The sequence below is a fragment of the Choloepus didactylus genome, chromosome 11, assembly GCF_015220235.1.
Source record: "Choloepus didactylus isolate mChoDid1 chromosome 11, mChoDid1.pri, whole genome shotgun sequence".
Lineage (NCBI taxonomy): Eukaryota > Metazoa > Chordata > Mammalia > Pilosa > Megalonychidae > Choloepus > Choloepus didactylus.
In genome coordinates this window covers 69779690-69794308 of record NC_051317.1, presented here as the reverse complement: position 1 = coordinate 69794308, position 14619 = coordinate 69779690, and the positions used below count along the sequence as shown (strand labels likewise).

Here is a 14619-nt window from a genome sequence, read left to right as displayed (position 1 = left end):
CTTTTCAGTTCTATATGTGTTTGAGCATGAATCAGATCATGCTTGTCAGTGTCCAACAAGCTTAGAAACACTGGAGCTGTCGCAGTATCCAGGCTGCTTCCTCAGTTTTTCTAAAAATATGTGACTAGTATTCCTTCTGGAAGTCAGCATAACAAGCTTACCATGCATTCTGTGGCATTTTCTCAGTGACCTAGAGATTTTAACTCCTTAAAATAAAGAAGCAGGTGAAAATACCAGGACTGCCCTGTCAATATCTTATCAAACTGAGACTGAAAAACACGTACAGGTTCCCATTCACAAATGAGGAATGCCTCGATCCTGATACCATCCTGAAACAGATGCTGAAAGGAAGCGGTGTTTGCGTTTTTGGAGGCAGAGACGATATCTCTGGGCCCTGTCACTGTGCATGTATGTTCATCGGGGGGCCTGCCCAGGAAGCTGAGGGAGCAACATATGGTAGCTCCTCAGTGGGGTCTGCTGCTGGACTCGATAAGTGGAATCGTTTGCCAGAAGTCAGCACCCCAGGATGGTTTCCTGGCTCAGAAAATGTCCTCTTGTAGCTCTGCCCATTGGACCCTCCTTGGTGCCACTTGCAGGTGTCACCATTCAAAATGTCCTGCATGTGCTGCACAATCAGGTTGATCACAACCATATTGTCAACCGCTCGGGGGATTATCATATCGCATACTTCTTTGTTGGCAGGCAGAACTCCTCAAAGTCTGGTTTGACAAAGGTGGTGTACTGTGTAAGAATCTGCTCCAGGTCCCTCCCACAGTGGACATCCCAGAGAAATCTTCGTGACAGCCTGACATCAGAATCGGTGTCCACAAAGAGGTGCAGGTGAAACATGTCCTCGATCTCCTGGTTGTAGAACACCAAAATACCCTCAGACAGAACCACATCTGCAAGATAGACCACCGTCATCTCTAATAGGCTGTGAAGCAGAGACAAGGAAATGGGCCCTTGAGTGGGTCACACAGTCATAGGTTGGAACCTCAACAGTTTTGCCCTCCACAATGTTTTTCGGAGTCCTGTGCATCAAATCATTATCAAAAGCATCTGGGTAGTTGAAATTGTACTGTCCTTTCAAGGCCTTGGCCTTCTGCTCTGCCATCAGGACCTTACAGAACCTGTCTTGCTTAGGATGACCAACTTCCACTGCCAGTGGTCAGCTTCATTCTGCCCCATCCACTCCATGATCTTCTCACACACAGTTGACTTCCCGCACGTGGTGCCGCCGCTTACCCCAATCAGGAAGGGCCGCTGGTGAGGGCTGGCTGCCTCTGGCACAGTGCCCTCACAGTCGCTGCATCCAGCTGAAGCCATCCCCGGCCTGGCTTTCCCGCATGGAGCTCCTCGATCCCACCCCTTCCCCAAATCGTGGCCGGACCCACCTCTGTGCCTTCTTTTATTCTTAATCTTTAGATTGCTAATGCCTTATGATATACAGTTACAAGATCAGTGAAATTCATAATTTTTTCAAGATATAGTCAAAAGAAAAAAACAGGCATCAATAGGAAAGAATTAAAGCTCTCCCCACATTCTAACCATATTGAGAAACTTCATTAGGCAGATTAATTTTAAGCATGTGCATGCATACACAGGCAATTACTTCCTCTCGTGCCTGTATGAAATTCATTCACTCAGAAGAAAATATTTAATTGACATCTGGAGACCTGATATTTATGAGGGCTTGGCTGAAATGTCAAATTTGACCTTCACTGTCCCCTTCATTGCATTTTAGTATTTACCTGGTAAAGTTATCTACTTTACTTAGTTAGCTAGAAGAATGAGGGCAGCTAGAAACAGTTTAATCCAGTCCTCTCTGATCTACCCACATGGGCCATTTGAGTTAAACATGCAACTCAAGTTCTTAAAAGAACTCTTTGACACAATACCCAAAGAAGGGGAGCAATCTCCTCTCACTGACTCCCCATGAACCTTGGGAACCTTGATCCTATGGCAGAACACAGTCCCCTTCCCGAGTGTTAACTTTTGGAATGGAGGTGATGAATGATGTTAATTGTTCCTTCACTGGAGCCAGTCATATGATTGATCAGACCTTAGGTATCAGCTATATGGAGAGGATGTTCCTGAGGCTGTTCATGTGTGTGGCTCTTACTGTATTCTAGTCATCGGATGTGGAGCCCTCGCTGGTTCCTCTCCCTCACGTTTGCTACATCTGAAATGGGGTCTCATTTCCAGTTGACTCATTTATTCTTGAGAGGGACCCATCAGAAAAAGGAGACTGATTATTATTCCCTCAACTGCATTATCTTGCATAGAGAGACAAAATTGAGTGGCATTAGCAATTAAAATATTCTTGTAGACGTGCTTGCTGATCGTTTCATGATTGCAACTTTTGTTTTCTTATTTTATCTCTTGAAGTTCATATACAAATGCTTGTCTTCCTTTCCTCATCTCAGAAGGCAAGGTAAGCATGACTCAGGTGGTACGCTTGATCCTTCTCTTACCCCAAACATGCCCAAACGTGGCAGAAGGCAGGCTAAACGGGCCCAGGAAAGCAGGGGACTCAGTGTGCTCATCATTGACCATTTGCCTCCTCACCTACCCATCCCTTCCCCTTTGCCCCTGCCCTGTCACTGAATGTACACAGTCTCCATCCATTCTATCCTGTGTGATTTGGTCTCCTTTGGATTCTGGTTGTGTTCAGCCAATAGGAGGCAGTGGCAGGAAACTGGAGGAGGGGGGAAGTTTGGATCTGCTCTATTCCCTTCCTACTTTCCTGTGCCATCTCTGGAAGGGGCAGTGTTCTCCAAGTCAGATGGCCCCTCCTCTCCGGTTCTGGTTTCCACTGGGTTCTATTCCTCTCCTCTCTCCTTCAGTCCTTCAGCTCCCTGCTATGATAGTCTCTGGATACCTTACCATCTCTCCTTCGTTCCCTTAACCCTGATCACTTCTTTGTAAATAGTCCCTTCATTCAAGTCTCCTTCCTGGAAGCATTTGAGTTGGATTGTTTCCTGCAGGAACCTTGACTGATAGAAGTGGGGATAATGGGGGACCAGAAATCTGCCGGGAGTGACAGTAATGATGAGCTCATTGCAGATTAGTTCTCCTTGCTCAGTCTTTGTTATGGAACTGGTGATAGAGAAAACTAGCTGTACCTTCAGCAGCACACATAAAATGCCTGTGGGAAGGTCTTCCTGTTTTTTGAAAAGCATCAGTCAGTGCTATATCTGTGGCATATTCTGCATGTCTAGGTCCAAAGCAGATAGTTATCACTGAAAAAGATATTTGGGAGTTCAAGAGGTCCATGAGTCTATCTCCTCAGACTTTAAGTGGTCTGAGGCCAAATGGGATAAGTTTCTTGCCCAAGATCGTATTTCATATGCATTAGGAGACTAGAATCTCTTGATTTCCAACTCCAGGAGTGAAGAGGCTGTCTGCTTTTTGTACTATTGTATCCCTACACCTGCTGTATAATATTAATGGTTAACGTTAATGAACGCTTACTTTGTGCCAGGTATTATTGTCCGGTTTGACATTTAATCGTTCCTACCCCCCCCCCAAAAAAAAAAACAACAACACACACACACACACACAAAACACAACCCAGCATGTATGAGGCAGATGCTGTTTAGATAAGGAAACTGATGCATCAGTGGGTGGGAGCACTAGGATTTTAGTGCAGGGGTCTAGTCTTCAGAATGCATGTTCTTAACCACTGCTCTGTGCTTAGATATTTGTTGAACCAATTAAATTGGGCCTTAATTTTTTCTAGTGTCGTGCTCCTTTATTGCTTTATTGTGTATTAATTTAATGCATGTACAATCAAAAAAATCTTCCTTTTAGAATAGTTGTTCTCAGACTTTAGCCTGCATCACAGTCACTTGAAGGCCTTGTTAAAACATGAAGATTACTGGGCCTCACTCAAGAGTTGCTGATTCAGTAGCTCTGGAGCCTGAAAATTTGCATTTTTGCCAAGCCAAGGATGCTGATGCTGCTGGCATGGGGGGACAGTGCTTGAGAACCACTGTTTTAGATTATTCTCCATGGAAAACCATTCAGTTTTCATACATAAGGAATGAAGAATTGTGATAGTGGTAATTAGTTATCTTTGTAATCAGTAATCTTTTTCCTTTCCTTTTTTTTTTTTTTTTTTTTTTTATCATACTCTTTTCCAGGACAACTTAAAATTTTTTTTATGGCTCTCAGAACACTTATTATTTGTCTTTATAGGTTTAAGGGTATACTGAACTAAGGAGAATTTAAAACAATTCGGCTTAATTCTATAAATAATGCATTCTGAAACTACATATATATATTTCTTCCTTATGTTCTCCTTTGTTACACTAAACACTAACATGGGGTACAGTGTATTTGGCTCTGAGATGAATCACCATCACATGGTATTTGTGTAGACTGGCATGCATTATACTCAGCATATATTGCTACCCTGTAGTCAAAGTAAGTATATTACCAAATATCTTTACATAAGGAAAATGTAGATCTTAGGAGAAAAAAATGATAAAAAGAATCAGAATCACATGGTTTGAAGTTTAACATTTTAAAATAAGTCATTGCCCATAAAACTACTTTTTAATGGGGCAGAGGCAGCAGTGATTGTCAAATTCTGTTTGGGAACAGTATCTCAATACCCTAGGATATACTGATAATACATACTATAAATAAAATGCTCTAATGGTTAGACATGTTTCAGAGTCATTGTATTATGTCTGGGTTTTAGACATTCTCAGAACATAGGAACATATTAAATGCTGTGAGAAAATTCAAACTCATTTGACCATAGAATTTTATACAACTTAACTATGTTTAAATTACTTACAACGTTAGGGTCCAGTGGGTAGATGTTTTGGGAACCTGTAAAGCAAAGGGTATTATTTTTAGACCTATTAAATTATATAATATCTTAATTTAAATTTCTTTTCCTTGTAGATTTTCAATTATAAGATTTTATTCATGCTTTTGGATTTCACTTTTTAATTGATTATTAAGGCCCCTTGAAAGAGATATCTGTACATTTTTGTGCTACAGATTTAGCCAGTTGTAGATAAGATAATAATATCCTAACACAACTAAATTAAATAAACTTATTGATTCTGTTTGTTCTAAGTACTGAAGTATAGAAACACAATTCATTTTCTTGAATTTTCATGAAATGCTACATCAGTTTGAAAATATTTTGGTGCTAATGAAAATGTATTTAATGAAGACATATTGTAGTTGAATATTTTGGCAATATATCCCCCTCTTATATTAATCTTTGCTGCTTCTACTGAGGAAGTGGTAAATATAAAAATGTGGCCTTGGTGAATGCCCAGTGTTAACTTCTTGCTTTTTTTTTTTTTTTTTTTTGCATACTCTCCTAGATTACTAGATACAGTTCTCAGCCTAATGAACATTTGCATCCAGAAGACTAGCAGAATAGAAATGCAGTTTATTGATGATAAAAATTTAAATGAAGTGCTAATCCTGACATTTTATTTCTTGGTGCTTGGTAACAATGCAGCAACTACGTGAGAGAGTTCCATTATCTTAGGTACAATGGACCTCATTGCCTTGTGGGGTGTGCCATTATCCTTACAAAATTTTGGTGCTGTTTCCTATTGTTAGAGTGCAGAGATCCTAAAAGAAAGTCACTTTAATAATATATCCCCCCTTTCTTGATGGATTGGTGAATTGTATTCTAGCTATTTTTGGCTTTTTAACTTTGAATCTATTTATAATTTTTGAGGCTTCACAAATTTGTTTTATCAATCTGAATGATATAAACTTAGGTTTTTAAATTTCATTATAAATGTGCATGTCATAAGTGATGCTTCATTAGTTGTTAGTGATCATCTTTTATCCCTGACCACCTAGGGAGGAGAGAAAAAAATATCTGGGAGGAACTTTTTGCCTCATGAAAATGAGTCAGGATATTTTTCTTATCCTTCTATAATAGAAAATATTCTGAGTTTTAGTACCTACTTCAGGAAAAGAAAACCCATTGAAACAGTGTGGTTTGTTTTAAATGGCAGGCTTATTCATTTTAAATAAAACAAATACAGTGTTTGTTTTATATATGATTTGTTCACAGTTACTATTTATAACAAGGGTTGTAGAACTGCAGCCCTGGCTGTTTTTGTACAGCTGAAGAATAAAGAATAGTTTTTACAGCTTTAAAGAGCTGTTAAAAAAAAAGAGAGAGAGACAAAGAATATGTGACAGAGTCAGTATGTGGCCCTCAAAGTATCAGATGCTGTCTGGTCCTTTACAGAAAAAGTTTGCAGACCCATGTAGTCTGGATATATTAAATATATTAAATGTCACTCAGTATTCTTAACTGACTGATAAAGTTAAGTAGAACTGAAATAAAATAATGACAACTGGTTGGAAGAGTATCAATGAAAAATTAAATAGAATAATATGAATTTGTATAGAAGTAGTGAAAGGACTGTGCAATTCGCCAGGCCTACTTTTGGGGCAAGCATGAAGACAGGAAGATTATGTACGCAACATGTTTATCCAGCCCCAATTTCAGTTGTATGCAGTTGTTACAATTTCTTTAAAGATCTGAATGCCTTTGCAATTAAATCTAACTTGAATATGATGTAACTGTGCATTTTATTGGAAGCATCTTGCCTTTTCTTGCCTTTGGCTTATCTCCTACTTGAGAGCCAGTTTCTTGTGCATGGAAATACACAGCAAGGGCAGATATCTACACCCTGGGACAATGAACTGGGGACCAACCAGTGCCTGGCCTGTGGCTGCAGCTCCAGCTGTCTGTCTGGCAGAGTTTCCAGGAGCTAGAGAAGTAGTCCTGGGTCAGAGTCATGGTGTGCCCTTGGCCTCTGGAGGGACCCTGCAGCCTCGGGGGTTTAGCACCTCAGAATATCTACCCTCTACATCCTGTAAAGAGGGAGGACAATGGGGATGGGGATACCTTGAGGGTGTTGAGGCTGATTTTCCCAGCTTTCAGAACTGTGCCTTCCGGTTCTTTATTTTCTTTTTAGTCAGAAACACGACATTTGTAAGATTTATCTGGCTGTTTCTTATTTGTTGATGAGGTTAACTGGGGCAGCCATGTGCTTTCCTGTCATGCACCAGTCCTCTTAAGTGGTAGAAAAAGCTGGAACAGAAGAAGTTTGAATAGAAAAAGCTAGAACTACCTAAAATGCATTCTAGTAATGAGAGACAAATGCCAGTTTTTTTTAAAAAGCTAGATTCACTTAGCTCCTTTTTCTTCTAAACAAAAGCTCAGAAAAATCCGTGTAGTATATGTGTTTTATAATACTTTATATAATGCTTTATGTTTTTCAAAGCACTTTCACATATTTATTTCATTTGTTCCTCTTACTAACTTGTTGAGGCAGGAGGAAAAGCAATTTTATTACGTATTACAAATGAGAATGGGTAAGTTTCTTGGAATGGGTCACCTGCAAGTTGAATGGTTTAATGAAAAGGACCCTGAGAAGACATGCTTTAAGAATGGTGCTTGGGCTCCAGTAGTGGAGGTGTAGATGGGGAGGAGTGATGAAACTGAGATACATAGTATTTTGGAGTAGAATTGATCAGATTTGCTGATACCTTGGTTATGGATTACAGGGTGAAGGGAAGAAAGAAATTAAAATGACTCCTACACCTGGCTTGATTCATGGTGTTACTCACTGAGATGGGGAAATCCAAGAGGAACAGATTTTATGGCCGTGGGGTGGGGTAGGGTGAGTATTGGGGAGGGGAATCAAGAGTCTTGCTAGAATTGGTTTGCTTTTTAGGCATCCGAGTGGTGATGTTGCACTTGCAGGTGGATCCGTAAGCCTGTGCTCAAAGGAAAGGTCTGGAAGGGAATTATAAAACTGGAAATCATCAACACATATGCTGGGTTAGAGTCATGGAATGGAAAAGATCACTGAGGTAAAAAGTCCCAGGGCTGAGCACAGAGGTTCATTACATTTTCTTTGCCTTTTTTTGGTGGACAATATCTGAGAGTAAGAACTGTATCTTTGCTTTTCATTGCCTTTGTGACCTTGGACTAATATACTTAGAACCCTGGCTTCTTTGGAGCATTTTCTGCCTATTTGCCAATTTTACTGGTCTATTGTGAGCATCAGTGGGATAGGACATTTGAATGTGTTTTCTGAAGCTGTTGAGCTCCATGTTCTCATCCCCATCCCTCCTGCTGCTTTTGTTAATAAACCTCAGATGACTGCTGCTGTTCTCACTGATCCAGAGAAAATGGCTGTAGAACTGTAGAACAGCAGCTGGTAAAGCTCACCACCATATATATCCTTTTTGTTTTCTAAAGTTCTTGAGACCCAAGAGAATGAAAATTCCATAATGCCCCCAACTTCTAAAATCTTAGTGTGTGATCAAAAAACTTAAATTGTTTTACAAAGTATTGTTAGCTATAATCTTCAGGGGAGTGAACTAATATTTAAAGCCCATCAAAATCAGCCTATATGTGCTGATCCCTCACATCAAACACAAATTATAATGACCTGTGAGAGGAGCATCATGGATGCCGTGAAGAAAAGAAGATTCTTGTAAATCTGTCTTTTCATTAGCTTAAGGTACACACACTCAAAACTTGATGACCACTCTCTGCCTTCATATTTTAAACGGAAAATCATTAATCAGTGATCTATTTCTTTTTTCATACTTTGTCTCAAAAGATTCAGATATTCTAGTTTGGGATGAAATTTAAACTTTGTTTCCTGATAAAGCTTTCTCTTATTAAATATCTGTCTTAACTTTTTTTTGAGTGAAAATAACACTTGTTATCCTACTGGGGGCAAGAGAAACAAAATGAACAAAAGCGGGCTTCAGATAATCATTGAAGAATTATGGGCAGGCGACCACCGTCATATGTCAGAAATGCTAAATGTTCAAAAATAATATTTTCCATATTTCCTTAATAGTGTAACACACTATTAATATAAATTAGTCTGCAGGTGTGTTTTCTCTGTTTTCTTTTGAAAGTTTTGCTGTGTTGAATTTCTATAGAATCATGAAAAAGTATTTTTTTTTTATTTTTAAAGAAGAAATTGTTTGAAGCAGATGGTTAATTTGGAGGAAATAATGAAAGACTACAAATCAAGAATACCTTAACTGTTAGAAAATAAAGGTTTCCTGCTCTTTGGTAAATTCTGAGAAGAAACCAAGACCAATCACAGATCACGCATATAGATTACATTCTCTCTGATGCACCTTTTGAAATTTAACACTAATTGTTTCTGCATAGAGTAACTAGTCTAAATCCAAATCCCATGTGAGGAGGGAGTTGGACAGGTATTTGAAGACTTCTGGTTCCTTTTCTGTGCCTTCCATGGAAGGGAGCTAGGTCATTCATTTTAGAAGCTATTTTAGCTTCCTTAATAATTGGGGAAAAGAATGCAAGCTTTGCCTTGTGTTGTGAGATAGTTCTTGTCAGTTTATAATTTCATTTTAAATTTTAGGAAGGCTTTGCTAGCACAGACAAAACTCAGGGAAGAAAAGTCCATCATTATCAAACTCAGATGAATACAGGTTGACTATAAAAAGTGACAGGATTAAGGCTGCAGAGTTTGAAAGTTTCAGTATAATTCCAATTTGAGGAATTTACAAAGCTCATTCATTTGGAGAATTGGTTTCTCAAAAGTGGAATTAGAGGGGGAACCTAAAATGGTGGCTAGGTGAGACAGGGCAAAAAACACCTCTGTGGAGGCGGGGGCAAGATGGCGGCATAGAGAGGAGTGGAAGCTAAGTAGTCCCCCTGGAACAACTACAAAAAACCAGAAACAACTAGTAAATAATCCAGAATAACTGCGGGGGGACAAACGAGACCATCCATTCATCATACACCAACCTGAACTGGGAGGAATGCCTGAGAACACAGCATAAAATCTGTAAGTAAAACCTGCGGAACCAGGTCGTGAGACCCCCTCCCCCATAGCCCGAGCTGCAGAGCCGCGTGGTGCCACAGAGAATCTCTCTCCCAGCAAGTGAATACAGCTCAGCTGAGCTCCAACTGGGGTTTTAAGTAGCAAGTGTGAACTGCTCACTACAGGTACGCAGCCCCAAAAAACAGACAGAGGCTTTGGGTGATGACTGACCTGGGAGAGCCGGAGGGTTGCCTTGGTCTGTGTCTGAAGGGGACTATCTGTTTCTTTTTCGGCTCAGTGGAGAAAGCCCCAGCCATTTTCAGTTTCCAGGGCTGTGACTCTGAGAAGGCTGGAGACACCACAAGCAGAGAGCGAGACCATTGAAATGCTAATGAGCTCCACCTGGGGGGTCTGTCTTCTCTAGGAGGAAAGGGGGTGGGGCCCTTTCCATTCAGAACCAGACCCCAGAGCCTGGGGGAACATGGCCATACATCCTCACACCAGTCAAGAATTATACCCTAACAGGCGTCACCTGCTGGGCAGAAAAGCACAGTGACCCGAGGCATCAAAGGGTGGAGCAATTTTCTAAGACACACCCGCAGGGAAACCAGATACTGAATATTTCTTTCCCTCTGGGAAAACCTGATTTGGATAACCAAGGAAACCATGCCTAGACAACAGAAAATTACAACCTACACTAAGAAAAGCAAAGTTATGGCCCAGTCAAAGGAACAAATGTACACTTCAACAGAGATACAGGAATTTAAACAACTAATGCTAAATCAATTCAAAAAGTTTAGAGAAGATATTGCAAAAGAGATAGAGGCTGTAAAGGAAGCACTGGACATGTATATGGCAGAAATCAAAAGTTCAAAAAACCTACTAGTAGAATCTATGGAAATGAAAGGCACAACACAAGAGATGAAAGACACAATGGAAACATACAACAGCAGATCTCAAGAGGCAGAAGAAAACACTCAGGAACTGGAGAACAAAATACCTGAAAGCCTACACGCAAAGGAGCAGATGGAGAAAAGAATGAAAAAATATGAGCAACGTCTCCGGGAAATCAAGGATGAAACAAAGTACAATAATGTACGTATCATTGGTGTCCCAGAAGGAGAAGAGAAGAGAAAGGGGGCAGAAGCAATAATAGAGGAAATAATTAATGAAAATTTCCCATCTCTTATGAAAGACATAAAATTACAGATCCAAGAAGTGCAGCGTACTCCAAACAGAAGAGATCTGAATAGGCCTACGCCAAGACACTTAATAATCAGATTATCAAATGTCAAAGGCAAAGAGAGAATCCTGAAAGCAGCAAGAGAAAAGCAATCCATTACATACAAAGGAAGCTTAATAAGACTTTGTGCAGATCTCTCAGCAGAAACCATGGAGGCAAGAAGGAAGTGGTGTGATATATTTAAGATACTGAAAGAGAAAAACCACCAACCAAGAATCCTGTATCCAGCAAAGCTGTCCTTCAAATATGAGGGAGAGCTCAAAATATTTTCTGACAAACAGACAATGAGAGACTTTGTGAACAAGACACCTGTCCTACAGGAAATACTAAAGGGAACACTACAGGGTAATAGAAGACAGGAGTGCGTGGTTTGGAACACAATTTTGGGAGATGGTAGCACAACAATGTAAGTACACTGAACAAAGGTAACTATGAATACGGTTGAGAGAGGAAGATGGGGAGCATGTGAGACACCACAAAAAAGGAGGAAAGATAACGACTGGGACTGTGTAACTTGGTGAAATCTAGAGTATTCAACAATTGTGATAAAATGTACAAATATGTTCTTTTACGAGGGAGAAGAAGCAAATGTCAACCTTGCAAGGTGTTAAAAATGGGGAGGCATTGGGGGAGGGATCTAATCAGCATAAACTAAAGACTGTAACTAATAGAATCATTGTATTATGCTTCCTTTAATGTAACAAAGGTGATATACCAAGGTAAATGCAGATAAGAGTGGAGGATAGGGGAGGCATGTTAGACACTTGACATTGGTGGTATTGTCTGATTCTTTATTCTACTTTGATTTAAGGTTATTTTTCCTTTTGCTGCTTCCTAGCTGTCATTTTTTTTTTTCCTCTTTCTTTTGCCTCTCTACCTTCTTTGACTCCCCCTCCTGCCTTGTGGAAGAAATGTAGATGCTCTTGCTTAGTATGAGCAGAATGTTCAATTAGGATGAACTTAAATGTTTGGAAATGAACAGGAGTGTTGGTAGCAAGATGTGAGAATAACTAACAGTGCCGAATGGTGTGTGAATGAGGTGGAAAGGGGAAGCTCAGAGTCATATATGTCACCAAAGGGAAGTTGGAGTTCACAAGATGGAAATGTATAAAACTGAATCCTATGGTGGGCAATGTCCATGATCAACTGTACAAATACTAGAAATCACTTCATGAACCAGAACAAATGTATGACAATACAATTAGAAGTTAATAATAGAGGGTCATATAGGGAAGAACTATATACCTTTTACAAACTATATACTGCAGTTAGTAGTATTTCAACATTTTTTCATAAACAGTAACAAACGTACTATATCAATACTAGGCAACAATTGAGGGGGGTTGGTTAGGGATAGGGGAGGTTTAGAGTTTCCTTTTTTTCTTTTTTCATCTTTCACTTTATTTCTTGTCTGGAGTAATGAAAAGTTTCTAAAAATTGAACAAAGATTAAGTGTGATGGATGCACAGCTGTATGAGGGTACTCGGGCAGGTGATTGTACACTTTGGATCTTTGGATAATTGTATGGTATCTGAACAATCTCAATAAAAATGAAAAAAAAAAAAAAAAACTCTGTGAAAAATACTAGATAAAAACCAGAAAGTGACCCAGAACACCAGTTCTAGCAATGCACCAGCTGGACAAGGTCTGCTAAATCCACAGGGACCGTGCATTTGGTGAAACTGGGAGTCTGCATTCTGAAATGAGTCAGTGAGCTGGCTGAAAGTCTGGCGGCCGTGCTGCGGTGTGGGGAAGCCATGGGTTGGGTTTGGAGATGGAGTAGTTCTTTTTTAAAAAAAAAGAAAAGAAACCCGGGAGCGGCTCCAGATACGACAGGGAGAACTGCACAGTGAAGCATGGCAGGAGTGGGCTGTACCAACGCCTCGGTGTCTGGTGTGGAGGATAGCCCTTCTCACACCCACTGCTGATTGTCTTGGGGCTAGAGGGGCAGAGGGGAGCCAAAAGGAGAAGGAAACCACGCCCCTTGGCAGCCATCTCCCCAGCAGGCTGGGAACGCCCCTACCCAGGGCCAGACCCAGAGTCCAGAGCTGTGCCAAGAAACCCAGTGTGAAGGGGAGTGTTTCCTGCAGCACCATGCACACGCCACAGTATCAGCCCTGGAGAGGGCCTTTAGTGCACACACAGCTAATTTTCTTGGAGCCGGGAAGGCAGAGCTGTGCGAAAAGGGGGAAATTAACACACCCCATTCAACCATCTTTCCATCAGGCTGGGAACACTTCTACGTGGCCTGGCAGCCCAGGGCTTCCCTGGAGGGCCGGCGCGCACTTGTGACATGACACAGCCTTCCCTCAGCAGAGGTCCTGGAAAGCACGGCTGAGAAGGGGGATGTGCTCGGAAATCCACAAGAATCAGATCCCCACACACCACAAAGACAAAGTTGGAGAGAACTGACTTGAGGGGAATAGGTGACTCGAATGCCATCTGCTGTTAGATAGAAAAAGTGTACGCCACCAAGCTGTAGATCTGACAAATTAGAGAGTGGTATTTTTTATAATGCAAAAGAACCCTGTCAAGTAAAGCAAATGCCAAGAGGCCAAAAACAACAGAAAATCTTAAAGCATGTGATAACACCAGATGATACGGAGAATCCAATCCCAAACACCCAAATCAAAAGATCAGAAGAGACACAGTACTTGGCACAATAATCAAAGAACTAAAGACAAACAACGAGAGCATGGCACAGGATATAAAGGACATGGAGAAGACCCTAGAAGAGCATAAAGAAGAAATTACAAGAGTAAATAAAAAAATAGAAGAACTTATGGAAATAAAAGAAACAGTTGGCAAAATTAAAAAGACTCTGGATACTCATAATACAAGATTAGAGGAAGCTGAACAATGACTCAGCATCCTCGAGGACCACAGAACGGAAAATGAAAGAACAAAGAAAGAATGGGGAAAAAATTGAAAAAATCTAAATGAATCTCAGGAATATCATCAATAAATAAAACGTCCAAATTTAAGACTCATTGGTTTTCTAGAAGGGGAAGAGAAGGGTAAAAGTCTAGGAAGAGTATTCAAAGAAATTGTTGGGGAAAAACCTCCCAAATCTTCTACACAATATAAATACACAAAGAATAAATGTCCAGTGAACTCCAAATAGAATAAATCCAAATAAACCCACTCCAAGACATATTCTGATCAGACTGTCAAATGCTGAAGAGAAGGAGCAAGTTCTGAAAGCAGCAAGAGAAAAGCAATTCACCATATACAAAGGAAACAACATAAGACTAAGTAGTGACTACTCAGCAGCCACCATGGAGGCAAGAAGGCAGTGGCATGACATATTTAAAAATTCTGAGAGAGAAAAATTTCCAACCAAAATACTTTATCCAGCAAAACTCTCTTTCAAATTTGAGGGAGAGCTTAAATTTTTCACAGACAAACAAATGCTGAGAGATTTTGCCAAAAAAAGACCTGCCCTACTTCAGATACTAAAGGGAGCCCTACGACAGAAAACAAAGAAAGGGGGAGAGAGATATAGAGAAATTTAACAGACATATATAGAACACTACATCCCCAGGTCACCAC

The 14619-nt window shown here is 40.3% G+C and overlaps 1 protein-coding gene and 1 pseudogene across 1 annotated transcript in view; one reads left to right on the top strand and one right to left on the bottom strand.

Annotated features, from left to right (window-relative positions):
• Positions 1-464: 464 nt before the first annotated feature.
• Positions 465-1326, bottom strand: LOC119506368 (annotated as a pseudogene).
• A 1114-nt stretch (positions 1327-2440) lies between these two features.
• OXCT1 (3-oxoacid CoA-transferase 1) overlaps positions 2441-14619 on the top strand; it is a 176244-nt gene continuing 164065 nt past the window's right edge. The window contains 1 exon segment of the mRNA XM_037798944.1: positions 2441-2452. Coding sequence (XP_037654872.1) covers positions 2441-2452 — 12 coding nt within the window.